The 27,648-nt window shown below is 39.2% G+C and overlaps 1 protein-coding gene across 1 annotated transcript; it reads right to left on the reverse strand.

The window, feature by feature from the left end:
- Positions 1 to 3,153: 3,153 nt before the first annotated feature.
- LINGO2 (leucine rich repeat and Ig domain containing 2) lies at positions 3,154 to 4,974 on the reverse strand. The gene has a single exon (XM_051643168.1). The coding sequence runs from the start codon at positions 4,972 to 4,974 to the stop codon at positions 3,154 to 3,156; it is 1,821 nt and encodes a 606-aa protein (XP_051499128.1).
- Positions 4,975 to 27,648: the final 22,674 nt, after the last annotated feature.

The following is a 27,648-nucleotide window of genomic DNA, read 5'->3' on the forward strand; positions in this document are numbered from 1 at the left end:
CTTCCCAGCTTTCCTGTAGCCCCTTCAGGTACAGGAAGGTGCTCTAAGGTCTCCCTGGAGCCTTCTCTTCTCCAGGCTGAATAGCCCCAACACTCTCAGCCTGTCTTCATAGTAGAGGTGCTCCAGCCCTCTGATTATCTTTGTGGCCCTTCCCTGCACTGACTCCAAGAGCCATGAATACATATTAAGAAGACTACGTGGAGGAAGATACACAAGCTTGTCGCTGAGTCTTGCTGTCCTCCCTTCTGTGAAGAGATGCCATGTGCCTTGCCAAGTCCACTGTGAAATAAGTAGGCTGCAAAAGAGTAGAATGTTGCTATAGGCAGGAAGCAAACACTGATTCTTAAAAATTGAATACTGACTGAACTCAAGGTGATACACACAACACTGACAGCTCTGCAAGGTGGGTGCTCAGCAAGAGCAAGCAGTTGTTTTCATCACCAACACACATTCACGTAGGTAACTAAGCACATTACTGATCAGAAATCCTTGCAGTGCACTAATAATGCAATCACTTTTTAGAGTAATTCTAAGGGAATAGGGGAGTTGACCAATTACTAATTAATCCTAAACCACTTTCTTTTTCTAGATTTTTTCCTTTGTTTTGGTTTTGGGGGTGTTTTTTTTGCCCTTTTTTTTTTTTTTTTTTAATGGTGTCATTTAATATGAAGCAGTCAGCTGCAACTGAAATTTAGGAGAGTTTTTGCTTCTAACATTGATTTTAACGTTTAACATGAAATGACTGTAGGGGCAATAGATAACTAGTTGAAAAAATGACGATTACAAGGGAAAGGCACATGCAAAGGTCTTCAATGAGCAGTTCAGAAACACTTTGTTTTATCCCCTTTTGTTTCTTTAACTGCCCACATTAAGGTACAGTAGAGTTTTGGACTTCAGTGCAGTGGCTATTATATCAGCAAAAATAATTTCACTGGTGTTAGAATTTTGTCAGGGGTTGTTTCATTTTATTTATGTTCTACAAGCTGTCATAGAACAAAGAGGATTAGCCTCAAGCATCTCCATAAATCTTCAACTGTCTAGTTCAGAGTACAAAACAAAAGAAGGAAGAAAACCAAACCCTAAACTTAAAACCAACGTAAGTGAAGAAAATTCTAACAACCTCTTGCAATTCTTGCATCCTCCTCAGTTTGGCCACCTAAAATAGAGCAACGATCAACTACTCAGGAAAGAGTTTGTCAACACTGCATAGCCTTCTGTCTTACAGCTGTGTTAGGGGTACACCGGGGGACTGCAGCTGAATTTTACAACTTTTGGCACATTTCCCTTGATAGGAGTGTGAGATTTTTGTCTTGCTTAGAAAATCTCTGCCAAAGAATGTAGATACTCACTTCAGAAGCACCTGCATCCCATTATAGGTCAGCCTGACTTGGGTCTCAAAGTGCTGAAATCTAATTTTAAGATTGGACATAGGCTCTTAAAACACATTAATCTGAGTGATCTCTCTAGTAATATTTTCATACTCATTTTGGCTAAACATGCATAAAGTCATTATTATCCTTCTCCAGGTTATGCCAATAATTTATAAACTGTATTATCAACTACTTAGCAACACACCTATGGCTCATAACTGCTGGAAAACTGAGAGGTGGCTTAATAACTCTGTATCTGTATTGATGAGAATTTCAAAATAAGAGAAGTGGTACCAAAGATAAAGGATAAAGTTTCAGTTCTGAGCTTTTTGAGGATTTCTTTTGAGGTATAAAAGGAAAAAAAAAATTACTTGTACTGAACTATTGTTCCACTTCTGTCCTCTCCATTTTAAAAGCTTCCTAAAGCCTGGAAAAACTTGATCCTCTCGATCTAAGATATTGCCCCTGAAAGAAATATAACCACATAGTTATCAAAATGGCATCAAGAATAGCTAAGTAATCTGTTCTTGGAAATTAGCTTTGCATTTATGTGTTATCTACAAATATACAAGATGAGAATGACAGTGGCTAGAGGTTCATTATATCTGGCAGTATGTTAGCCTTTTTCAGGCTATCATGTTTTAAACAATATTTTAGTATTATAATCCCCATCTTATGCATGGTCAACCATAGTTGATTTGGCATTGGAGAAGAGTTCATTCTTAGTAGCAGTGTTTGTATGTTTTAATTCACTTGTATAAATAAGAAGACCGTATTTCCCAAGGAGTATGCAGAATGCATGATGTTCTTCGCTTTTGCCCAGTACACACTATCATTTTAAATGTAGCTTTGAAATTAAAATAATAGTTAACAAAAATGGCTCCTTCTCTTCAAGGCAGAACTCAACTCCTCTATGCCAGCAATGTCTAGTGGGTTGCCTTCCCTGGGTGACATCCCGGGCTATGTTACAGTAAACTGGTCCAGTGTGATATCACAGATATAAAAAATATTTAATTCTGTATCAAAACTAGGCACAGGCCTTATATATATATGAAGAGAAGATCAACAGAGCTGAGTGTTTTTGCTCTCAACTATTAATCTCTGGCCTTCTACATGAGGAGAAAAATATTTCTAATCGGTAACTACTTATTTGGGTCAAATGGTAGTTAAAAGGAAGGTGACATCACACTTGGATCAGTGTTGGTGGATATCTAAAAGCACAACCTCTCATTTGTATTGCTTTAAAATGTACACAGTATAGATGTAGATTAAAAAAAAACTACCAATTTTGTGGAGTTGAACCAACTAGAAGGGATGATGCAAGGTTTTACCAAATGAGATCTATAGATACAAATTCCACTGTAGAATGTGTTTTAGACAAATGTGGTTTTTTTCTATAAGTATGTAAATCCTACACTGTAGGTTTTTGTGTTGTTTTGTGTTGTTGTTTTTGTTTGTTTTTTTCCTTTTCTTTTTGTTGTGGTAGAAAATGTTGAACAATTGTCCATGAGCATGAGCCAGTAGTTCATTGCTGATATCCCCAGAATGCCAATATTTGCAATGCAAACAGTTAGTAAAATTTACCAGTTCTATGAAAGGCCCTGACATATCTGCCTCAAGGTCTGGAGGCTCTGCTGTACACCCACAAACAGTCTTTCCATTTTCATGTAACCTTTTGATACAGTGACAGCTGCATTAAGCTGCTTCTGCCTAGCAATTCTACATGCCAGGCTGGTTTAATTGGTTTTAATGCCACAGAAAAAGCACTGCTAGCAGAATACCATCAAATCATTTTCATATTGAACCTTCGTGGTCCAGCAACCTCTCCTTCAACCACAGCACCATTGTTTTTGCGAGGGACATATTCAAGGTCAATGCTGGTTTTGTGTTTGCCTTTCCCTCGGCTCCACACAAAAAGAAGGAGGAAACAAAATAAAACCACTCCAAGGAATGTGAAACAGCCCATGGCTGTGGACACCAATATTGTCTTAAGGTCCAGAGAGAAGGTGTTTGCATTAGTTCCATTGGAACTTGTGTCATTGGAGTCTGTCATATACATAGGGGTCCTGTTGGCGTAAAGGAAACGGTCTGAAGTAAACCCCTTTACTGTAAGAGAGGCTGAATAGGTGTCATTCCCAGCTGCGTTACTTGCAATACAAACATATATCCCAGTGTCTTGATCTTGAGCAAATCGGATCTCCAAGGTGCCATCTCCCAGCACAGTGGCTCTTCCATTTGATTTAGTTGTGATCAGCCTCCGCCGTGGGGTGACCCATGATATGGTGGGCTGTGGATCCCCATCAGCATTGCACAGCAGCTGTACTGTCTGCCCTTCCTCCACTACCAGGTATTGCAACTTCTTGTCTTGTATCTTGGGCTTCTTACAGGTGAAGTAAAAGGAAAGAGCTGTGCTGTGGAAGTCTTTGAATGACCTCTCTTTGACACTGTCTGGGCCAGCACACATGGGTGGCTGGCCTCCAAACTGCAAAGTGGGATGCCTCTGTAAAATCCAAAGGAGACGGCAATCACAAGCCAGAGGATTGTTGTTAATGCAGAGGACCTCAAGGCTTTTGGGGGCATGGAATACATTCTCCTCTAGGGTTTCTAGCAGGTTTTGGGACACATTAAGCACACGTAAAAATCGGAGCCCTTGGAAAGCATGTGATTCAATGGTACGTAGCTGGGCCCCCACCATGTGGAGTTCCTGCAGGCGCACTAAATCTGAAAGCATGCCTGCTTCAATGGTGCTGATAGGGTTGTAAGAGAGATTTAGGTTTGTCAGGTAAACCAGATGTTTGAAAGCAGAGTAAGGAACTGCAGACAGGTTGGTGTTGGTGATGGAGAGTGAAGTAAGGTTGAGACCATACAGACTGTTGGCAGGTAGCATGTCCAGGAGAGGCCAGGTGTCTATCTCTAGGTCTTTGAGGTGAAACAGTCTTTTAAAGGCATATGCAGGCAAAGCGTTAATGTTCAGCTGTTTCAGATGCAAACTGATGAGGTTGTGGAGGTGAGAAAGAGCTTCTGTTGGTACAGCTGTGAGGTTGCATCTCTCCAGGGTGAGCTGCTCTAGGCTAAGCAGTCCACTAAAGGCCCTGTGTGATATATAAACCAAGTCATTGTCCCCAACCTCCAGGGATTTCAGGTTATGCAGATCTTGGAACATGTAGTCCAGCAAAATGACAATTTTGTTTTCACTTATATCGAGCTTTGTTAGGTTTGACAACCCAGTGAACACCCCAAGGGGGACCAGCTTCAGACGGTTTCCTTTCAGCCTCAGGGAGCGCAAGTTGAAGAGATTGTTAAAGGCTCCAGGCTCCACATTAGCTACTATATTGTCACTGAGGTCAATCTCCTCCAGCAAAGGGTATGACGTGAATTCCTCAGGGTTGACACTCTTCAGTCGGTTCTTGCTCAGGTCCAAGATTTTGGTCTCAATGGGAATGCCCTCTGGGATGGTCATTAGACGTCGTCGGTGACAGCTGACAGACTTGTTCTGTGCAGAGCACTCACAGCGGGCCGGGCAGCCTATGGTGGGGCCCATGAAGACTAGTAGCACAGCCAGACCCAGGAATGGCTGCCAGCAAGATACAGCTGTGTGACGCATGACTCCACTGATCCGGTCTAACCCTCAGTCACAGGCCTGTGGGGATGAGGATGGGAAAGGGAAGAGGTTAAGACTGCAGCAAAAGGAGACCTCTGCCAGTTTTACAGTACCATTTGAAAGCTGGTCTATGTGTTTTCATTTGAAACAAAACAATAAAAACTATTGTGGACAGCAAGAACAAAAAAACCCCAGATTTCTCTTCCCTATGATTTGGCTTGTCAAAAGATCTATTTAGCCAGCATTTTCCCTCCAGATCTTAGAGGAGACAAACCAGCTTTTCTTACTGCAAACAGTACAGAAAGTTAGGTTTTAGTCTTTTCTTACTCTCAGTGGGTCTCCTCAAGACAGTGCTATAACTAACGCAGAGATAAACACCGTGCATTCTGCAAACAGGGCTAATCATGTTTGTGATAAATTTACATAATTTGCCTTCTCTGAGGTGATATAAAACTAGGCTTTTGCTATTCCTATTCATATCAGTATTTTAAGGCAAACCTTAATCACCTATTATGCTCAAGAAAAGGAGCTCCTTCACAGTGAAAAGATTCCTGTCAATATTTATTCCATACATGACAGACATAAAATGATTGAGGTTGTTCACAATAAATATACAAAATGGCTCACATGAGGAAGGAAGAACTGGTGCATCTCTGATTAGAATTTGTGTTAAGGACAAATTGATTCTTTGCTTCTACTGCAGAGAGAAGTGTTATGTGATTTTTAGAAACAAAGACCTCAGAAGCATTTACAGAATACATCTTTTCTCTTCCAAGCCTTGTAAACTAGCTCTGAGGGAGAGAAAAACAAGGTAGGATGAGCTGACTATGTTTAAGCAGCACAATGTCCAAAGAATCCCAGCAGATTCTGTGGAAATCACAGTTAGGAAGAAATTTATTCATTCTTGTCTTTAGATTAAAACAGGATAGTAGAAGACGATAATCTCTATTAAATAAATTACCTAACTCCAAAGGCTGTACTTTATAGGTTTAGTCACCAAAGGCAAGAGACTGTTTCAGGAGCAGCTACTAAACAAAGATACTCAATAACTCAATTCAAAAGAAGAAAAATAAAAAAGGGAATAATGTAGGTGCTTATCAAAGTAAGGTGTGTCTTACACATTTGCAGAGTAAGGCACATTGCAAGAAAGGACTATGAAAGTGCCTTAACTCCTGTGGTACAGTCAACTTGATGAAGCCAAGTGGTAGTACTGAGAGTCAGGTTTCATAACATTAATAGAACTTACAAGGTGCCTCAGGCCTTGTGAGGCCTTTTCTGGAATTGTTATTTTGGGTTTCATTTTAGTTGTACTTGTAAATTTATTTATGTAACTCCTGTCTGTAACATCGTCTTAGGTCTTTCTGGACAGATCACTCTTGCCCAGCTGGTCCTCCTCATATTGACAAAATTACTCAATGCATAGGCATTCACTGCCTGACTTGCATCTTTGGGCTTTGAGAATCATTGACTAGCGCTTAAGAAATTTTCAACTTAAATATGATTCAAGGTATGTTAGACTGTGAACTGTTATATGGATTAAAGCATAAAAGAAATGCTCCCATACACAGAGAGGGATTCATAGCTTTAAACAAATATGGTATAACTAAATTTATGGTGTAATCAGACAGTTATTTTAATTGAAGCACCTAACAATAACACTGAGTAAACTCGACTTATAAAGAAGAAACTCCCACCAGTATCTCTGCTGCAACAAAGCTGTATTCGCCTGGCAAACAATGTGAGATAACTCATCAAATCATCCTGCCTGGAAGAGAAGTGTTGCCCTCTCAGACCGTGGGTGATAAGAAGGATGAAGATCCAGCATACGAGAAAAAAAGTACATACTTGGATCTATTGCTCTTATTGTATCATTAACAATACTCAGTGGAAACCAAATAGTTTAGATTGTAAGCATCAGCATTATTATAACTGGACTGAGTAATAAACAGAGGTTCTTTCTCTGTTAAAAACTTAATTAGGTGAACAATACATTCTCTTGGAACTGCATATAGTTTGTATTCTTTGACCATAAATAAATGGTGCACACATTACTCGTCTCATAACTCTGTGGAAGAATCTTACCCTTTACTTACGTGGCTTCTTTTTTCCCTATGACATTTTTATGCAGGGACTAATAATATGAGGCAAATTGTTTTCTGGTTTTGTGGTGTAGTCTGGGGACTTGGATGGAGACTATTCTTTTTTATATACTAGCGATAAAAGCACATTTCAGGTTTGTCCTAGAAGGGCAATCTGCTGATTCATTTAGTTACCCCCTCAAGTTGTAGTCCTGCAAGTAACTATTGCTAGTTATGTCCATCTGTGACAAAGGTTTTCAGAGACAAACTTCACTTAATTATGCATTAAGTTAAAACTGGAAATCTATATGGGTCTGTGAGTTAGGTGTTCAAGATGAATTCAGATCAAAGGGGCTTTCAGGTGCTCTGATCATTACTTCCAGAGCTCAGCCTGTGAGGTTAGCACTTTCATACTGATGCTTCTAGCATGCAGGGAATTCATTTCCTGCCTTATTCACCAAATGTATGAAGGACAAAATAAACAGGTTCAGTGGAAGATGATCAGCCCTGGAGTGTTAATTTTGGATAGAAAAAACATGAAATGCTTTTTTGCAGCTATCCAAGCCACCTGGAAACTAGAATTTCTGAGGAGTATAAAGTAGAAGATGGACAGTATAAAAGATAATAAAATATGTTTTTTACAGTGGCTGAAGTAAAGAAATGTAGTCTTAATAAAGCACTCAAAACATTAACAGTCACCTTCTGCAAGAGCATGTCCAGAGATGAAAATATGATATGCATAAGGGTGTGTGCATGTGCATGTGTTTGTATGCACTTGCAGGCAAGCAACATTCAGAACTGCAATTATTTAAGCTGGAGTAACTGTGTATATTGATAAGGAAAAATAATAACTTATTTTAAATAATTAGTCAGGAAAAAAAAAAAAGATTACTTGGATCAATAAGTACACGTGAGAAGACAACATAAATGAAGTGGATTATTTTAATGTACACTGACCTAGATGATGCTAACATGCTTCTTGTTAAACACATTTATGGCTACACCCTTATCTTTGAGCTGCTTTGTGCAAAAAGTACTTTATCTTCACTATGAAAAAATGTAACCTTACCTCATTGTACAAATAATGACCAAAACGCAAAAAGGACTAGAAAAGGAAAAATGGGAAACTTAAACATTTCTCTTTGCAGGACAAGGTGAATGTTGGGAGAAACCTACAGTGAACTTGGACCAGCTGTTGCATATGGTCGAGTTTTAATTTAACCAAAGTAAAGTGGTATTTTCAGGTCCTGTCAGTTAGCATCACTAGCACAGCCTCACTTGAGCCTTCAATGTGAGAACATTTTGAAAGAATGCATCTTCATCCCTAGAGTATATTTTTTGTCAATCTGATCACCACTGTTTATTATTATACATCTAATAAATTACAATGCTAATATTTAAAAATCTGAACAAAATTACACCATAAAATATATTTTTCACTGGAAGATGATTTCTTGCAGTGAAAAAGGTTTTTTCATATTTCTTTAGACTTGTGAGATATTAATTAATTGGTAACCTCACTGGCACTGGGATGAACTATTAGTATCACTGTTCAACACAAAATATTTTTATTCCTGTTTGAACAGTCAGCACTACATACTTTATCCTTTGCCGGTATAGGAATTCCCTAAAAACATTTGCAGGATCATGTAATTCTTTTCTTTGCATTCCATTGTACAGCTTTACTTCACTGTGATAGATGCAAGAAAGTAAAGTATATATATACAAGTATACATATAGAATCACAGAATCACCAAGGTTGGAAAAGACCTTCAAGATCATCAAGTCCAACTCATAACCCTACAAACATGAAGCACTAAACCAGCTCCAAAAACACCACGTCCACCTGTTTTTTGAACACCTCCAGGCCTCCACCACCTCCCTGGGCAGCCTGTTCCAATGCTGAGTGTGATTTAGGAAGGTTTTTACTCACAACCTTACCTATAAAATACCTATCACAGCTATTGTGTAAGAATAGCTGATCTGGCTTTCCTGCATTCTCCTGTAATGGTGGACCAGATCAGTGAGGGTGATGAGCTCTTGCTGCTGGGCTGCACTAAGGTGGCAGTGGTCGGAAGTTTTGCTGAGAGGATGAATGTTAGTAGGCTGGGAAGATTAAAGAGATAAACTTGTTGCAGAATGGCTTGAGCAGCAGGGCCATGGGCCCCTGCTATCTCCTCGAGAGGCCTTGAGAGTGTAGCACAAACAGCAGCTGTACAAGCAATCTCTTTTTTTAGCCTAACACAAGTATAAACAATCTCTGTTAGCTTAAACTAACTCAAGGACAAGGTAGAGAAGTAGAATGATAGAAAACAAGGAAGAACCCTGGAACTCAGTTGTGTGTTACTATCCAGTAAAATCACTGCAAGTAGTTGCCGTCCAGTGAAATCACTACAAGTAGTTACTATCCAATGAATTCACTATGTGTGGTTCTTGCAGTGACACACAAGAAGGATGAATTAAATCCTCACTGAAGTATTTTCTGGCTAAATCGTGCAATCTTGACATGCTTGTCATATGTTCTTTCACTGTAAGAGTCAGGGTGTAACAAAAGCTTTGCCTCACCAAGTCTTGTGCTAGTAAATTGTCTAAGCTTAGCGTATTGATCCGAAGCTCTATCACAGGCTAAGTCAAGCCTGCCTATGTACTCTCCAAAGGAGAATTTTTCTTTAAAATCAGAGCATCTCAGAAATTACTCAAGTGAACCATGGTCCCTGCCTCTTTAATCAAACCTTTTTGCTTATGCAAATATTTTGTTCTCCCTCCCTTCATTGACCTCTTAATCATCTCAGCATTTAAATAAACTGCAAAACATTACCTGTCCAGCTGTTTTCCAATAATTAATAGATAGGAAGAAACCTTGAACAGCCACAGCAGCAACAACCACCACCTCAACTAATCTGCGATTCACTGAACTGGAAACCAAGTTTTTATTCAATTCTGCAGCCCTGGGATAATTTTCTTTTCCTAAGCCATCAGGAAAAGCTTCATGGGCTAAGAACAACTCAGAAACTACAGTTATGTTGTATTTATTTTTAGAAGAAACAGTACTTATTTCCAAGAGTACCCTGGGTATGCTTCTAAAATTGAGACTCATACCAGTATCCCGTTACAATGGACATGATACAGAAAAAAAAAAAAATAACAACCAGAGGAACATTTACCTGCTGGTATTATTTTAAGAGATGTTAAAATCTTTATACCAGGTATAAAACTGGACAAGGCAGTGTAATTTTTAACCCATATGCTTAGATTATTGTTTAAGTTAAAGTGAAAGAAGCAAGGGTGCGAAAAGACAGAAGGTAAGAAAATCATAATACTGGTCTTATCATTTTGCAGATTACCTGTACAAGTCTTATAAATCCACATAATTTGAAATCAGGCAAAGAAATAAAGCCATCAGTATACCTTCTGTTTCTAACCCAAAGTTTTAAAGATTAATTTACCATATTTTTGCAGTTGTTACAATGAAAGTTAATCTTGGGAAGAGATTTGAAGGAAAAGATAAACCTTAAGGATTATCTCAAAGGAAATATTTCATGCATAAATAACAGGAAAAGAAAGTGAAGATACTTGCAAGAATTGCAGACAAAATGACATTCCCACTGACATTGATGCTAAGTTGAAGGTGAAAAGGTTTACAAAAAGCTTATATGAGTAATTATGTGAAAGGCTGCAAAAGAGGCTTGGAAGTAAAGTAAAATTCAGATTTTTTAGCATAGGTTAATTATATAAGCCAACCATTCAGGGAATGTAAGAGTAGTCATACCTACACAATTCAGTACCTCATATAAAATGCAAATACTTCAACAGAAACAAGTCTTGACGATGAATTTTTTGTTTAATAAATTAATGAACTACTGTGAATAGTGCATCTTTTCTGCCATCTATTCTTTGTGAACATAGAAGCCGATTTTTGTAAGGTACAATTTTTCAGAATAGCTTCTGCCTAGTTGTTCACTCATGTCTAGTAAATAGTATCTCTATTTTACTGGTGAAAAGTGATTTCACTAAGAGGCAAATATTCAGTGGTAAAGACAAGAACAGCACAATTACCGTAACTATAGATGTGTTAATACACCTAAATGTGATAATGCTATAATGGAGAAAGATACAGACTTATGTCTCTGAAAACAGTGCACTTTTTTGATATTTTTTCCTACATTTTAGTTGAGCTACTTATCTTGGAAAAGCACCTAACTGTTGTAGTTAGACTTCATACTTAGACTTGGTATTATCTCTGCATGGTAGCCTGCTGAGAGATGTGTGACTTCAGAAATTATGCATAGTATATTAAAAGAGTCCACATTTTTATTAAGTCATTTTAACCTTAACTGATACTAAGCAAAAATCCATCAAGTTCTGTTTCACTGATGATTCTTGCCAGATTTTAATGTTCCAGATACTGAGAATGACTTATTACAGGGGAAGAATGGCAAAGTTATCACAGAACAGCAGAGAAAACCATATGACAACAAGAAAAAAGCTAATTTCACAGAACCAGAGAATGACGGGGGTTGGAAGGGACTTTTGGAGATCATCTAGTGCAGCTCCCCTAGTAGAGTAGGATCCCTTAGAACAGATTACACAGGAACTCATCCAGGTGGGTTTTGAATGTCTCCAGGGATGGCAACTCCACTACCTCCCTGGGCAGCCTGTTCCACTGCTCTGTTACCCTCAGATTAAAGAAGTTTTTTCCCGTATTCAGGTTAAATCTCCTGTGTACCAGTTTGTGACCATTACGCTTTATTCCGTCACTGGACATCACTGAGAAGAGACTGACCCCATCTTCCTGACACCCACCCTTTAGATATTTATAAACATTGACAAGATCTCCCTTCAGCCTCCTTTTCTCTAAGTGAAACAAACCCAGATCTTTCATCTTTTCCACATAGGGCAAATGCTCCAGTTCCTCAATCATCTTGGTGGCCCTGTTCTTGAAGCACTCCAATAGTTCCTTGTCCTTCTTGAACTGGGGAGCCCAGAACTGCACACAGTACTCCAGGTGAGGCCATTTTTATTGCTTTTGGAAAACAATGCAGTCATAAGAGTAAAAATCTCTTGCAAGTTAGGATTCATTACTTCAAAGAGGATCTTGTGTTTGACAGCATATCAGGCAGATGAACCTTAGAAATCTCTGCTGCCATGAACAGGACACTGAACAAGAGGATGTGAAAGTGTTAAATACCACACGTGCTTTTCATTTCTGCACTAATTAATGCAGTCTGAAGTAATTAACTCAAAACCAAATCAGTAGGAAGGTTAACTGCATTGATTAAAGAAAAGGAATGGAAGCTTTTGTCCACAGCAGTTCTACATTAAAATACTATCTTTCTTCATCTTGAAAGAAAAAGTCATTTTTCTAAACCTGTCTGGGCATGGGGGTAAAGTTGACACGCCTGTTGCCTGGATAGTATCTCCTGTGTTGGAAAACAGAGGTGGATTTTCCTCTGAAATTTTAATTCTAACACCCAGCTGCTTAGCTTCAAAGACTGAAGATCTTGTTGATGATCAGAGCACTGGAGCCCATTTCCTATGAAGACAGGATGAGACGGTTGGGGTTATTCAGCCTGGAGAGAAGTCGACTCTGAGGAGGCCTTATAGTGGCCTTCTAGTGTTTGAAGGGGCTACAGGGAAGCTGGGGAGAGAGTTTTAACAAGGGCATGTAGTGGTAGGATGAGGGGTAATGACCTTAAACTGCAAGAAGGGAGAATTAGGTTAGACATTAGGAGAAAATTCTTTAGTGTGAGGGTGGTGAGACACTGTCACAGGTTGACCAGAGAGGCTGTGGACGTCTTAACCCTGAAAGTGTTCAAGGGCAGCTTGGATGGAGCTGTGATCAAGCTGGTCTAGTGGGAGATGCCCAGGCCCATGTAGGAGGCTTGGAACCAGATGATAACTAAGGTCCCTTCCAACCCAAACCATTCTATAATTCTGTGATGGAAAGCTACTGGAAGATTAAAAAAAAGGAAGATGATTTAAATCTGTGCCAGTATCAGGCTTTCAGGGGCTAGTACATTCAAGCATAACGGAATCCCTCTTCAATAACCTATTTAGGAAGCCACAAGAAATCTACATTGCATCTATGGCATAACAGGAGAAGTTCTTGATATAACCTGTTATAAATGGATGTTTCCTTCAAATACCTCCAAATTAAAGGGGAGAGATCTCTATGGATGTGAGAAAAAATTAACTGTTCTGGTAACACGTTGACTTTTACCTTTTGTAAACAGAGGCACTCAGTGGTAACTTTAACAATGTATTTTGCAAGGTTCTCCATTTTTCTTAGATATAACACCAAAATATATTATTTGTTATCTTATCTACAAAGACACTAGGTGTTAATGACTTTACTGGCTGTTAGGAGAGGCAGACAGATTAATGTGCCATTGGTATAATGAAGGCAGGTGAGAACTTTTTCCCTTGTAGCTCTATGTTAATACTGAACAGGGTGAAATGGAGACCAAAACTGCAAGGTATTCCTCAGGGTATGGGTCTCGTAGAGTTATCCTGTGACTGCAGTCACCAAACTGGGTTTCAAACAATTCTGATCTACTGGCTTGGGTGCCTGTAATTATTTTTTTTAGGGCAGCAGCACAAAACCTGGGGACAAAACATGGTATGTAGAGGATAAAGCATGTAATGTGTGATCACTATGATAATGCTTTCAGTCACACAGTCATAGAATATCTTAATTTGGAAGGGACTCATAAGAATTATTGAGTCCAAAACTCTGCTCCTCACAGGACTACCTAAAATTAAACCATATGTCTAAAAGCATCATCCAGATGCTCTATGAACTCCTGACAGCCTTGGTACTATCACGTCTTCTCTGGAGAGCCTATTCCAGAGACTGGCCATCCTCTCAGCAAAGAACCTTTTCCTTATGCCCAGTCTGAACTTCCCCTTACACAGTTTCATTCCATTTCCTCTGGTCCCATTGCTGGTCACCAGAGACAAGAGATCAGCACCTCCTGTTCCCCCTCCACTACCTCCTTTGAAGAAGTTGTATCCTGTGATGAGGTAATTCCTCAGTCTTCTTTTCCCTAAGCTGAACAAACTAAGTGAACTCAGCTGCTCCACATAAGTCTTACAATAACCCAAGCCCCCAGATCTCTTTCCACAGGGCTGCTCTTTAGACTTGTGTCCCCCAGACCATATCTACAATCAGGTTACCCTGTCTGAGGTGACAATCTGACTCTTGCTCTTGTTAAATTTCATTCTGTTGGTGATTGCCTACCTCTCTAGCCTAGATCTCTCTGCAAGGCATCTCTGCACTTGAGGGGGCCCACAGCTCCTCCTAATTTACTGTAATTGGCAAACTCAGTTAATGTGCATTCAACTCCTGCACCCAGATAATTTATACAAACATTAAAGAGCACTGGCTCTAAAGTTGAGACCTGGGGAAGCCCACTGGTGACTGCCTGTCCACATGATGTATTCCAACTTACTAAAACTCTTCAAGCCCAATCCATCAACCAATTGCTCACCCAGTGTGTCACAGGATACAGTATTACAGGACACTGTGAGAAGTTATATAAGAATCTTTGCAAAAATCCATATAAGTCACACTTGCTGCTTTCTTCATTCAAGCACATGAAAATCTAGTGCAGTAGATCTAGCATGGGGATTAAAAACAACAACAAAAAAACACCAGCCCTTTTTTTTCCCTGGGATTTTAATTTATCTTGTTTTGAGAAATAATTAACTGGGAGATGAGCTACAGGCCAGAGCCACGCATGTCATAAGCAACTCTTTTTCAGACAACTCAGGTATGATTTTATCATTGAAATGCACACACTGAGATGATTTCTGCTGCTCAAAGTGACTGAATTCCATTGATTAGTAGAGTAGAGAAAATTCACAGCACACTGCTGTAAATTTCACTGGAATTACCACTAGTTAACTTTCCATATGGTACGAAATCGCCAGATGTTCAACTATTCATGGCTCAGAAGCTGGTAATGTGGGATGACTATCAAAGAAGGATAATAGAACCTGTAAAAGGAACTGTTTTCACTCACACAGACCTTCTGCAAAATGGTTATCTGGGTGAGTATATTTTTGCATGTACCATATTAGTATTAATTAGCTTAGACTGTTCACATGTTCTAGGTGAGGAGAAGCCATAAGCCTCAAAAGAATATTTTGACTGTGTCAAAACTCAGAGTTCTCAGAAAACTCTCCAGCTACGTGACTTGCTGTTCAAGGTATTATACTCTCTTTCTCACAGTTGCATCTAAGCCAAATTCAGCTTTCATGTTTAAGAATGCAGAAGAATGATATTCAGAAAGGAAAAACTGGGCTGCACAGATTCCTCTAGTACATCAATTTTTTGGTTGGATGGCTGGATTTTAATTCAACATCTTTTACAAAATTCACAGTTCAGCAAATCTTCTGTAAAGCAATAATGCCTGTTCTCATGTATGACAGAAATAGAAAACCAGCCCCCTTTCTTCCATATAATTTTTTTCAAAGCTCTCTGTATTTCCATTTGATTTCCTGATTCTGCATCCAGCTGTATAAAAAACATTGCAATAATATGGCTTGGTGATTTCACTAGCTTCTTAAATGAAAGCAGGACAGGAAAAAAATGCAGCAATGACCACTCTTCTGCTTGTTGCCAGAGTCAGCCTGGTTGACTCCTGAGAAAAGGAGAGAGAAAGACCAAATGCTGTGCAAGATCCAGAGGCTCACATATTTTTTGGGTTTTTTTTTTTGGAAAGGGGAAAGAGTAATTACTATTTGTTGTCTCCTTGAGTATAATTATAATGCACGGAATTGAGTAGTAAATTTAAAGGAAATCAATACCACATCCCTGAAGATGATATAAAACTGTGAAAGGTGCTCAGTGTTTCCACAACATTGTCTTTGCTGCTTAAGTAACTTCTTCCTTTCCTGAGGTTACAATAATTTCTTGCTTATAAGTATTTATATACCATAATTGGATTAATACAAGAATAATATAATGATTACCTGAAACTCCATTTTCAGTTTATTTCAAAACAGACAGAACACAAACTGTTGAGAGGCTGCAATTTTTAAGGTAATAATTAATTAGTGAATATTAAAAGGATAACCAATTCTGACCCATCACAATAAAATGTAGGTGTTCCTCTTACTGTATACAACTGCCTGAGCTCAACAGCTTTTCAGAAAGCAGCTAACATAAAAAATACAGGAATCCTCATAGGTTATTCTTTTTACTGCATAGAGAATTTATCTGGGTTACTCCTGAGGGTGTACAATAAGCTATTGCATTATTCTTCTCAGGTAAGTTTAATCAAAAGATGTTCCGAGCCCTTAGTGCAACTCTTAACAAAAACAAAAGAAGAAGAAAGCTACAGAAAGTAAAGTATGGAAGGAAGTTAAATGAAAGTAAGCTTGAAGATTCAGGGTTTTTTGCTGTGTGTTAAGCAGTATAAATTCTAAACAAGCACTCTATAAAGCTGTCCAGGTCTCTCACAAAGCAGTTACATGAGGTGTTACATTCAGACTCTTCTTTTTTTGTGACTTCATGTCCTACATCCCGTGAAAGAAGAATTGGATACTTCACCTTAAGACTGGGGACAGAGAGTATATATTGAACAGACGTCCCCCACCTCCTATGCACACTCAATAATCAGATCTGCTATTTCATGGAAAACACCTCTTCTTCACCTTAAGGTTTTATTATCTGACCTAACATTAATCATGACATTGTGGTTTTACTATGATAGCTTTCAATTTCGAACCCATATCTACAGCACTGTCAAATCAAGCTTCTGTGGGTGATGTCACTAAATGTCTATTTACTAAACTGCCCTCTGACAGGATGTGAAGATGTTATCTCTAGTGACTTGTGTTACTTGAAAAAGTGCTTGGCCACGGAGCTGGTCAAAGCCTGTTGGTTCAAAAACTGTTTCAACAGAGCGGTGGGAACTATCCTCTCCCCTAGTACAAACACTCTTTTTTGCCTGCTGTTTCTTGGAGAAGGGTGAGATTGTGGGTTAGGACTGAAAAGTGAAGGTGTGGTTCACTTCAGCACTGTGAAGGGTGAACAGGCGGCTTGCACTGACCACTGACTGTGGTCTTGCTTTGAGACCCCTGTGGCTCTTGCAGGTGGACACCCGAACCCTAGGAGTGATTGTCATGGAGCTGTGGATATGAGATCCCTTTCTGGTGTGCTGAAGTCTGCATGGGCATTTGGTTAGATGGCAGTCCCACTGCTGAATACAGGCATGGCTTGCAGCTTTTGAAGAGACTTCAGTGCTTGGTCTCACAGACCAGCTTCACTTCCAGCTAAATCTTCTCCTAGGTAAGAGAATGAAAAGGATCTGGTTGCCACTGCAGTCAAACCAGCTTGCCGGTGCTATCACTGAAAGCAGAAATGCTATGAATCAAATTCCAATTAATTTCCTTAAGAAAGTGATTTTGCTAATGGCTGTGCACTTGTGTACAAAGAATATGGTCAGATACATATTAAATAATAGTACACTTTTGCTTAATGTCAGGCTTTCGCTAAGCTCATAAGCTTTTCTGCAGCTTTGATGCATCTGGCATAATCTCCTGCAGCTGGATGGGACTTCTTCAAGTAATTAAAGAAGATACAGATACTCTTTTTTTTTTTATACTGCTAGCAGTGAATATCTAATATGAGAACACTGTATTCCCTTTCTTCTTTGTTGTATAAATTGAGTTTAAATTAAAAGCCCTTTCACTTCCACAGAGGTTCCTGTACCGTCAAAGATAGGAATATCACATAATACTTAAAAGCAGATGAACTATTGAAAGTGACAGGATGACTCATGTACATGAAGTCAGTCAGGCTAAGGATAACTATTTGTTCATTAGATGATCCTTCTTCTTCAATTTCTGCCTCTCCGACCTTCCAGTAACTTTGTGGGATTTTTATTTTTCCCTCCATTTTAGATTTTTTTTTTTTTTTTTTATAGGGGCATTTAAACCTAATCCTTTTTGACGAAAAGGAAAAAAAGGCAGAAAATGGTGTGTCATCCCATCTTCAGTCAGTCAGTATAATACAAAGCGTACACTCAGGAGGTACAAATAGGAAAAACAGTGCACTACTCTTAATGGATAGATGCACTCAATACAATCGTAATGCTGATTTTGATGAATTTTGAAGCCCTAAGTTTTTACCTAAGCTTCTGGATTCCGATTAGAGAAACAAATCCCAATTCTACAAATGTAATTTCAAAATTGAGGAACTGTGAGCTCTAAAATATAGAAGCAAAGACAAAAAATGAGAAAAGTTTTTAAAAAGAACAAAAAAGAAAAAAGCAAGACAATACAGTATTATTTTAATAGAATTTTAGGATTAGTTCATGCTAAATTTGTAATTTGCAAGGGGGATATGATTACCAAGCTCTGAATGTCTGCCATTGCTTATGCATTGGCAGTGTGGGACAAATTGGTAATGAATAATGGTATATGTGGTGGAGAGAAAAAAGGAGACAATTACTGTGCTAGCTGTGCTTGTATAAAATAAAAACTTCTGCTGTAGAAAACAGATGAGAATGGTGCTGCTAAATCTTAGTGCTGTGATTCAGAACACTCCTGTCTAAGTTTCATTTCCAGTGTTTGGAAGCTTTGACAATTACTTAGGTATGAAAAACTGCACATTTAAATTATCTTCCAACATCTGACAGGGAAGAACAGAAAGTTAATAATGGGCATTACATCTGTTTTTTGAATCAGTGATTCATAATGACTTATTCTGTTTTCTGTTTGCAGATCTCAATGAAATGCATGTTCCCCAAAAGACATAAGAAAACTACTGTACAAAACCAAGAACTGGTATGCAGTTAGCCACTCTGTGGAATTTTTAATTAAAAATAAAGTGAAATAAATATAATGCTCTTACTGGGAGAATGTATATTAACTCCAAACTATGTAGCATTAAAAATTACAAAAGTCTATTTGTCAGACTTTGGCTGTGTAGCTGAGAAAGTAGCCAGCTGTTGTGCTCCAGCCATGCTTCCTTCTGGAATTCTGGGAAATTCATAAGTGAATTAGACCATGTTCTGTAATAATTTCTGGATCAAACCCTCAAACTGGGATTTTGACCAGTGATTATTTATTTTTTTTTTTCGTTTTGGTGGTGTTCGAATTTGGAAAACTAAAGTTCCACATTTATATCCTTAACAAGTCACATTAAGGAAAAGGGGTCCTCAGCTATTGTTATGGGAACATATGTCCAGGCAGCATTTTTCAGCAAAGTTCCAGGCTAAGACCCTTCACTATGAATCTAAGTATCGAGTTTCATGGACAGTTTAGCTTAGATTTGATTCTCATAGAATCATAGAACCATCAAGGTTGGAAGGGACCTTAAAGATCATCAAGTTCCAACCCTCCTGCCATAAGCAGGGAACCCTACCACTAGATCAGGTTGCACAAAGCCTTGTCCAACCTGGCCTTAAAAACCTCCAGGGATGGGGCATCAGCAACCTCCCTGGGCAACGCATTCCTGTTCCTCACCACCCTGACAATGAGGAATTTCTTCCTAATACCTAACCTAAATCTCCCGTCTCAGTTTAAAACCATTACCCCTTGTCCTGTCACTATCTTCTCTGATGAAAAGTCCCTCCCCAGCTTTCCTGTAGGCCCCCTTTGAGTACTGGAAGGCCACAAAAAGGTGTCCCCAGAGCCTTCTCTTCTCTAGGCTGAACAGCCCCAACTCTCTCAGCCTGTCTTCATAGCAGAGGTGCTCTAGGCCTTTGACCATCCTGGTGGTCCATCTCTGGACCCTCTCCAACAGGTCTGTATTTTTCTTGCACTGAGGACACCAGAACTGTGCACAGTATTCCAGGTGGGGTGTCACCAGAGCAGAGCAGACGGGCAGAATCCCCTCCCTGGCCCTGCTGGCCACATGTCTTTTGATGCAGCCCAGGATACAAATGGCTCTCTGGGCTCCAGCACACACTGGTGGCTCATGTCAAGCTACTCATCAACTACCACCCCCAAGTCCTTCTCCTCAGGGCTGCTCTCCAGCCATTCTCCCCCCAGCCTGTATTTGTGCCTGGGGCTATGCTGACCCAGGTGCAGGACCTTGCACTTGGCCTTGTTGAACTTCATGAGGTTGGCATTGGCCCACCTCTCCAGCCTGTCAAAGTCCCTCGGGATGGCATCCCTTCCCTCTATGGTGTCAGACACTCCACACAGCTTGGTATCATCAGCAATTTGCTGAGGGTACACTCAATGCCACTGTCCATGTGTACAACAAAGATGTTAAACAGCACTGGTCACAATACTGACCCCTGAGAGACACCACTCGTCACCTGCCACCATTTGGACATTGAGCCATTGATCACAACTCTCTGGGTGTGGCCACCCAGGCAATTTCTTATCCACTGAGTTGTCCATCTGTCAAATCCATGTCTTGTCAGTTTGGAGACCAGGATGTCTTGTGGGACAGCATCAAACACCTTGCACAAATTAAAATTCTCAAATATCTTATTGATAACACCCAGGAAGATCCCTGCACAGTGACATGGGACTTGCACTAGGACCAATTACAGGGCCATGTCTCTGGTCTCTAAACTGTCCCCTGAGAAGAGAAAAAAACATGAAGTTAAAAGGCTGATAGCACTAAATACCAACTACGACAGTTACACAGATTGTATTTTTTGATTTGGGGTCCATCAAGTGAACAGTTCTTACTGAGCCTTAATTGAAAGCCAGTCCATTTGAAAGGAAGCAGATTCGTTTTCATATGGATTTTTTTAGTGCACATATTGTTGCCACTTTTAAGCAATCTACAGATAATTTGGAAACTAACGTAACTAGTTCGTTCAACATATTTTCAGTTTATGTCTAAGGAAGGGCAGATGGGCAGATTAACTACTTACATTTAAAGACCATTCTGTTTAAGTGAGTTTGAAGTCTAGTCTAAAACCTAAAAGCAACACAGAAATGGAAGGATCTACACATATAGATAGATGCCTTATGCAATGGAGCTGAGTTTTGTGGATGAAGACAACTTGTCAGCTGAGCTTTTGCAACAGACCACTTGTAGGCTTTCACTATGCATCACTTCTGAAATGCAGCACAAACTTATGCACTATACAAGATTCTACAAGATTTTTTTTTATTTCAAAGGTGTCCTAAAATCAGCCAGAATGGGATCACCTTTATCCTTAAATGAGGATTTTTCTACTGTGCCATCTGAGGCAGAACCATGAGAGCACTGTGTACAAATGACTACTGGCAACAGTATACTTGTTTCTACTGTGAAGTTTTGACTCAAATTTACACAGATGAAAACTTATAATTGATTAAGAAAATACATTATATCTGCCTAAAAAGCTGTGAGTATAGCTTGTTCTTCCATACTAATACCTCCATTTTCTTTATAACAAGAAACATTTTAAGCAAGAATCACTTGGCTGTCAGATCTGTTCAGAGGTGGGAAATATAATGCCTGCAAAGCTGAACCACAAGTCAATTAAGACACTTAGTCAATATCTGCATTACTGTTTGAGTGAAAGGAAATTATGCTGATAAAGTTTCATTGGTTGTTTTGGTTGCTATATATTTACTGTCAGTAAAGAGGGCAGTTCTTTCTTTTTAAACACTTTTCTGTCTAACTTTGCTTAGACTTATTTTTATCAACACTTGATACACATTGCTATGTTTTCCTTCATTCTAGCTAATTTATCTCATTTTCTGCATTGTGACTACAGCCAAATACCAGTGTGTAACCACTGACTGTAAAGATCTCATGAACAAGAATTTATAAGATGAACTTATAATCAGGCAGATGGTTAGAGAGTGCAACTTGGAGTTTGATCAACATTTTACTAAATTCTGCACTACCAACTACACAGAAGAGGATTTTAGGTAGTTGCAAAGAATGCTGCTATCTGCTTATCAGTCAAATAAGCATACCACCAGGACTCGGTGACCAGCCTTTGTCACTGGAAGGCAGAAAAAACAGCCCAAACCTTCTGGCTTCCCCACAAACATAAAGAGGAGAAAATAAGCTGCAAATGCTGTTTATTCCTCTCTGCCTCCTCTGGGACTGCAAGAATATGTTCTGGTTGAGCATTTCTCCCCCTTTTCTGGTACACCCTGCCATATGGAGGAAAGAAAAGAGAATGAATCACTGACTTCAGATGGGGTAGGATGAAGGAGAAAAAGGCACAGAGAAGATAGGAATGGTAATCTTAATGTAGAGCCAAAATCCCCCCTGACAGTTCCAAACAGCAATTTGGCTAATGGACATAATTTGGAATGGTTGTGAGTATCCTTAAAAAAGCACAAGGGATGTGGGTGTAGAGTGGATTAAGCACATCAGTCTCTGATCCACTTCCCACTGCCTGGCTTGCATTTATGTCCTCTGCATCCCTTCACACAATCTAGCAGTACTGGTGGGAGGACCTTCTGGTTGAGAGCTTCTGCTGTATGGAGCAGCTTTCCCAAATCTGTGTGCTTCACTGACTCCACATTTCAAGTGAGAGCTCAGTGCTTCTCCTCCCTTTTAATGCATCTCCCTCTGTTGTTAACTTATAAACAATGCAAATGTTTTATTTAGCTATGGAAATCAACCACACTACCATCTGATCAAATAAGCTTTGACAGCAAGGCTGTACTCAGTAAGATTTCAGGCACCCACAAACTCTATCTGACTGAGTGGCTTTTATCACACACAACACTGTATAAAGGCCTGATGGTGACATTTAAGGAACAAGTTTGGTGTGGCACAACAGCATGCACGCAAAAGCATCTGATTAGTAAACATTGCCTCTGTCATGTCTCAAAAAGATGACCCAAAAAGAGCCTTGAAACTTTCATTATGTCTTGTGAAAGAAAAGCTATCTTTATTCTTGCCTTTCCTTCCTAGAAAAGCTCTTTACAAATTAAAAATATTTGAACTAATACAAACATGAAATATGCTGTTTCTGAATAAATAACAAATCTTACACAGATCCTAGATCACAAATAATTGCAGCTCATATAAACACTCTAGGAACTGAAAAAACCCTCCAATCCCTTTTGAGATTTAAATTTGGATTTCATAGTGTTTCAAAACTAGGTAGGTGGGTTAAGGATGAAGCTGCTGTTTCAATAATGCCCAAAAAATGGGCAAGATCTAGTTCAACCAAGACTTCTATTGCTAAGGAGCACCTTATAAATTAGGTATTTACCGGAATTTACTTGAGGAATTTTAGGTATGTCCTCCTTTGCAGAAAAGCAAATCTTTGCAGTTTTAGTTCATAAAAGTTTTAGACAGTGTGCTGCCAGGCCACCTAGTGCTAGGTGGTTGTTCAAGCTGAGCAATTGTTGTGTGTTCAGTAACTGTTTTTAGGTGGGTGTTAGTAGGTATTGCACTAGCTAGTCTGAGGTATGATCAATAAAATTGACTAAGCATCTGCAGAAGAGACCCAAAAAGACAATCTTGAGTGCTGCCATCTTAATTTGCCAAGGTGATATACTGCTTTTTGTACTTATGTATGATCCATAGCTTTTCCAGTATAAGTGATAACTTTGCTTCCTTGTCTCAAATCTTAAATTAGACTTGCACAATATGATGTGTGAAGTATCTATGGCAGTCAGGTCGTGAAATACAAGGATTTAACAGAGACAATTTTAATTAAAATAGCATTACAGTTCAACACTTCACAATTCCATTTTGTTGGCCTTTTCAGCACTTCACTCTCCTGCTGGGAAATATTGGTATATAATTCAAAAACTTTTCCTTCTATCACATTCTACTTGAAACACACTTTTAATAAGCCAACAGGAATGTCTGTTCCCTGCTATAAATTCCAGAATTGATGCAAAAAATCTAAAATATATTTGAATAACTCTGTTACATGACAAACTATCCGCAAATATACACATATGTCTGCATGAAATCATGTGCCATTTGAGAAAATGCTGAATACATCATTCTCAGCTCTGATTTAGACCTTATTTCTCAAAAGAGCTGCTATATTTCTTGAAATGTCTTTATCATTAACTTAGCAAGACACTGATGAATAAAAATTTCCTTATGTACATTCAGCCTGGTTCTCATGTGACTTCAAATTCTCTTTACACCACCAGTGAGACTGAAAAGTTTTAAAGCAAATGGAAAAATAAGCATAAAGTAAGTAAGTAAATGAGACCTTCAGGCTGATGAAAATACAGAAATCTCAAAACAACTATATTTTACTTTGTTTTCTTCATTTGGCAATGATACCTAGAACAACTTTTGATTCTTATACAGCACAGTAAAACCAGAATCAAGCCACATTAGCAATGACAACTTCAGCAAAAGGTAAGTAATACTTGTGTAAGAACCAGGAATACTGCCAAGAAGAACTTAATACATTCCTTTTTCTAATTTATTTTTTTTTTCTATTAATAAATATATAAAGCCCTAAAGTAAAATTATCATAGAACCAAAGAAGGCCAGGCTGGAAGGGGCCTCAAGGCTCATCCGGTCCAACCTTTCTAGGTAATACTATAGTTTATATGAGATGGCTCAGCACCCTGTCAAACTGAGACTTAAAACTGTCCAATGTGGGGGTGTCGATCACTTCCCTTGGGCCATTACTTCGACTGCTCTCATGGTGAAAAATTTACCTCTTGTGTCCAATCACAATCTCCCCAGAACCAACTTGTGCCCGTTACCCCCTGTCTTTTCCATCTGACTCCTTGTAAACAGGGAATCTCCATCTTCTTGGCAGTCACCCTTAAATTACTGGAACATGGTAATAATGTTTCCCCAAAGTCTTCTTTTCTCAAGGCTGAACAAAACCAGTTTTCTCAGCCTCTCTTCATATGGCAAGTCCTTCAGTCTTCTGATCATCCTTGCCGCCCTTCTCTGGACCGTCTCCAGCCTGTCCACATCCATTTTGTAGAGTGGTGACCAAAACTGAAAGCAATACTCCATTAAGACATGAATATCCAGAATTTTATGAACTATATATTACTGTATAGTAGTGGTGCAGTAGCACAATGAAACTTCTTCACAAAAAAAAAAAAAAAAAAAAAAAAAAAGCAAAATGCTGCTGACAGAATATGTAATGAAAGAAGCATATTAATTGCAATTTGAAAAACACATAGTTTTAAAATGGTTCTGGATGTAGGCAGAGTAAGAAATCAAACCTCAAAACTGTTAACAACCTCCTTCCCAAGTGCTTACTCTAAGGCCTCCTTTCAGAGCACCTTGCAGGAGAGACAGTGAACAAAGAGCCATTATTCAGGAGACAGGATATTGCATTTGTACAACACTAGCACTTCGGAGTAGTATTTCATAAACTCTAGTCATTGGGTAATATCATAGAATGGTTTGGGTTGAAGAGGACCTTAACCTCATGTAGTTCCAACCCCCCTGCATTGGCAGGGACACTTCCCACTAGAGAGGTTGCTCAGAGACCCATCCAACCTGCCCTTGAATACTTCCAGGGATGGGGCTTCCACAACCTCTCTGGGTAAGCTTTTCCAGTCTCACCACCCTCATAGTGAAGAATTTCCTCCTAATATCTAACATATGTGGAGCCCTTTGTCATCCTACCTACAGTAAAACTGAGATGAGAATACAACCATGAAAGCTAGCAAAGACTGAGGTTTAATCAGAAGAACATTAATGTAAATGTAAAATTTTCAATTGACTTGGGGAAGTTTTGGACCAAAGCCGGGAGAAAAACTTTTCTCCCTCATGTGGAACGGTACACAGATCTTTAAGAAGCTGCATAAGAAGATACCGTGACACTGAACAAGTGTAAAAGCAAATCAAGTGCTAATGACGACTAGCAAAAGTCAGCAGTCTTGAAACCTGTCCAGGTCTGTCCACTGTTTAGATGTTTTAAAGCAGAGGATGGCTGTAATTTCTTCAATCTACCATTAGCATACATATGATGAAATAAGAGGATTCAGACTGTCCATGTTACATCATCTGATGAGTTATGTCACCTGAGGAGAGGGAAAATCACAGCTAACCAGTCTTGTCATCTGTGGAAACAGATTTTATAACAAAGTTTGCCATTAACTATGGTCTATGTGATCTGCAGCTTTTATAATCAATGAAATTAAGGGACGATAATTTTGTAAACTTCTGTAACTCTTTCTATTTCAAGAAAGATACTTTGCTTAGGAAATGGAGGCCTCAGACTTCTCTAACAATCTAGGAATGACTGTGTACCATTACTGAACAGGACTCAGCAGCAAACCCCTAAATCATCAGTATGGAGAATGCTACCTGCTGTAAAAGATTGCTTGAAATCCATCCACCAAAGATCTTGACAGGTCTTAACTAAGTCCTCTTCCAACCATAGGGGATAAGTTCCTGTTTCTCCTTTTTGATTTAAAAGCCCAAGAGATTTTGTTGTTGTTGTTATTGTGGTTGTTGTATTTTCTCTACTGTGTAATGCCATTCTCCTTAAAGCTCTTGACTGAAGGGACTCTTTTTAAAGAGCCTTTACCAAAATGCTGCTCTGTGCTGGGCTAAGGTCTGAGGAGTTGGTAAGCATGAGGTGCATCTCCAGCCCGGAGCAGCACCTCAGCACAGTTTTGTGCTTAGTGAGCTGTGCTAACCTTGTGACACCATCGTTTTTCCCTGGTTTCTTCACGATGCAGCCAGGACCCTGGCAAACTCCAGCTTGCTCACATTTATCACTGAGAAACTTCTGTTGTTGCTGCCACCATCAAATGAGACAAAATATTGGGCTAGATGGATCCCTGCCTAATCTGGTACGGCTGCTTTTATCTGCTGCAGTACAAGGTGACCTTGTCTGCTGGGTGTGTACTAGTTTAATTTTCACCTAGAAGCTCACGTATGGCTTTATATGAAAAGCATTTTAAATGTAAATATTCCTCAAGTGTCATTTAAGTGTCTTACTTTCATAAGCATCCTTGATTTACTGGGAGCTATTTAGTCGCAGAAGACAAAAAAACGTGGTAATGCATAATACTTACATAATGATAGAAGACAACTATTTTCATTATGTTTTGAACATTTAACTTAAAAAAAATCAGAGCGACATGCATAAAGAGCATATCCCTGCTTTAATACTGATAAAATTATAAGATTTATATGTGGAATCAATGATCTTATGTGACCTCTTCCTTGTTTGTTTCTGCAAACCCCTATTATACCAGTGATGAAATTATCAACAGCCCTCTTTCTCCTTCTGGAAGTCTATTGCAATAGAGCACATAGACATTCTTTCCCTGCTTCATAGAAAAGAAATACAGAGAAGCGCTGTGGTGCAAAATGCTTTGAGACTTCACTGAAACAGAGAACCTTCCCTCAGAAACCTTGTAAATTTATGAGCAAGTGGCCGAAGCAATCCCACTTTCGTTTACAGAAGCCGCTAGGTGTCCCTGCTAACTAACCTACGGCAGCAGCGGCAGATTTACTAGTCTTCCTGGGAGATACTAACATCCTTCATAAACCTATCTAGGAAAAATACAGCACTACAATATCAGGCGACTGTTCTTCACCACATCATCTGCCCAGTTGTTGCTTCCTTGTACTGCCCATTACTTCTTCCTTGCACTCTTTCATGGATGTGGTACCTGCAAGCAAGGTCAGTACTAGTCAATTGCACATTTTCCTGTTTGTTAAATAAACCAGGCATGTCCTTGGCAAATTTTTTTTGAGCCTGCAGGC

Source organism: Apus apus, chromosome Z (assembly GCF_020740795.1).
Source record: "Apus apus isolate bApuApu2 chromosome Z, bApuApu2.pri.cur, whole genome shotgun sequence".
Classification (NCBI taxonomy): Eukaryota; Metazoa; Chordata; class Aves; order Apodiformes; family Apodidae; genus Apus; species Apus apus.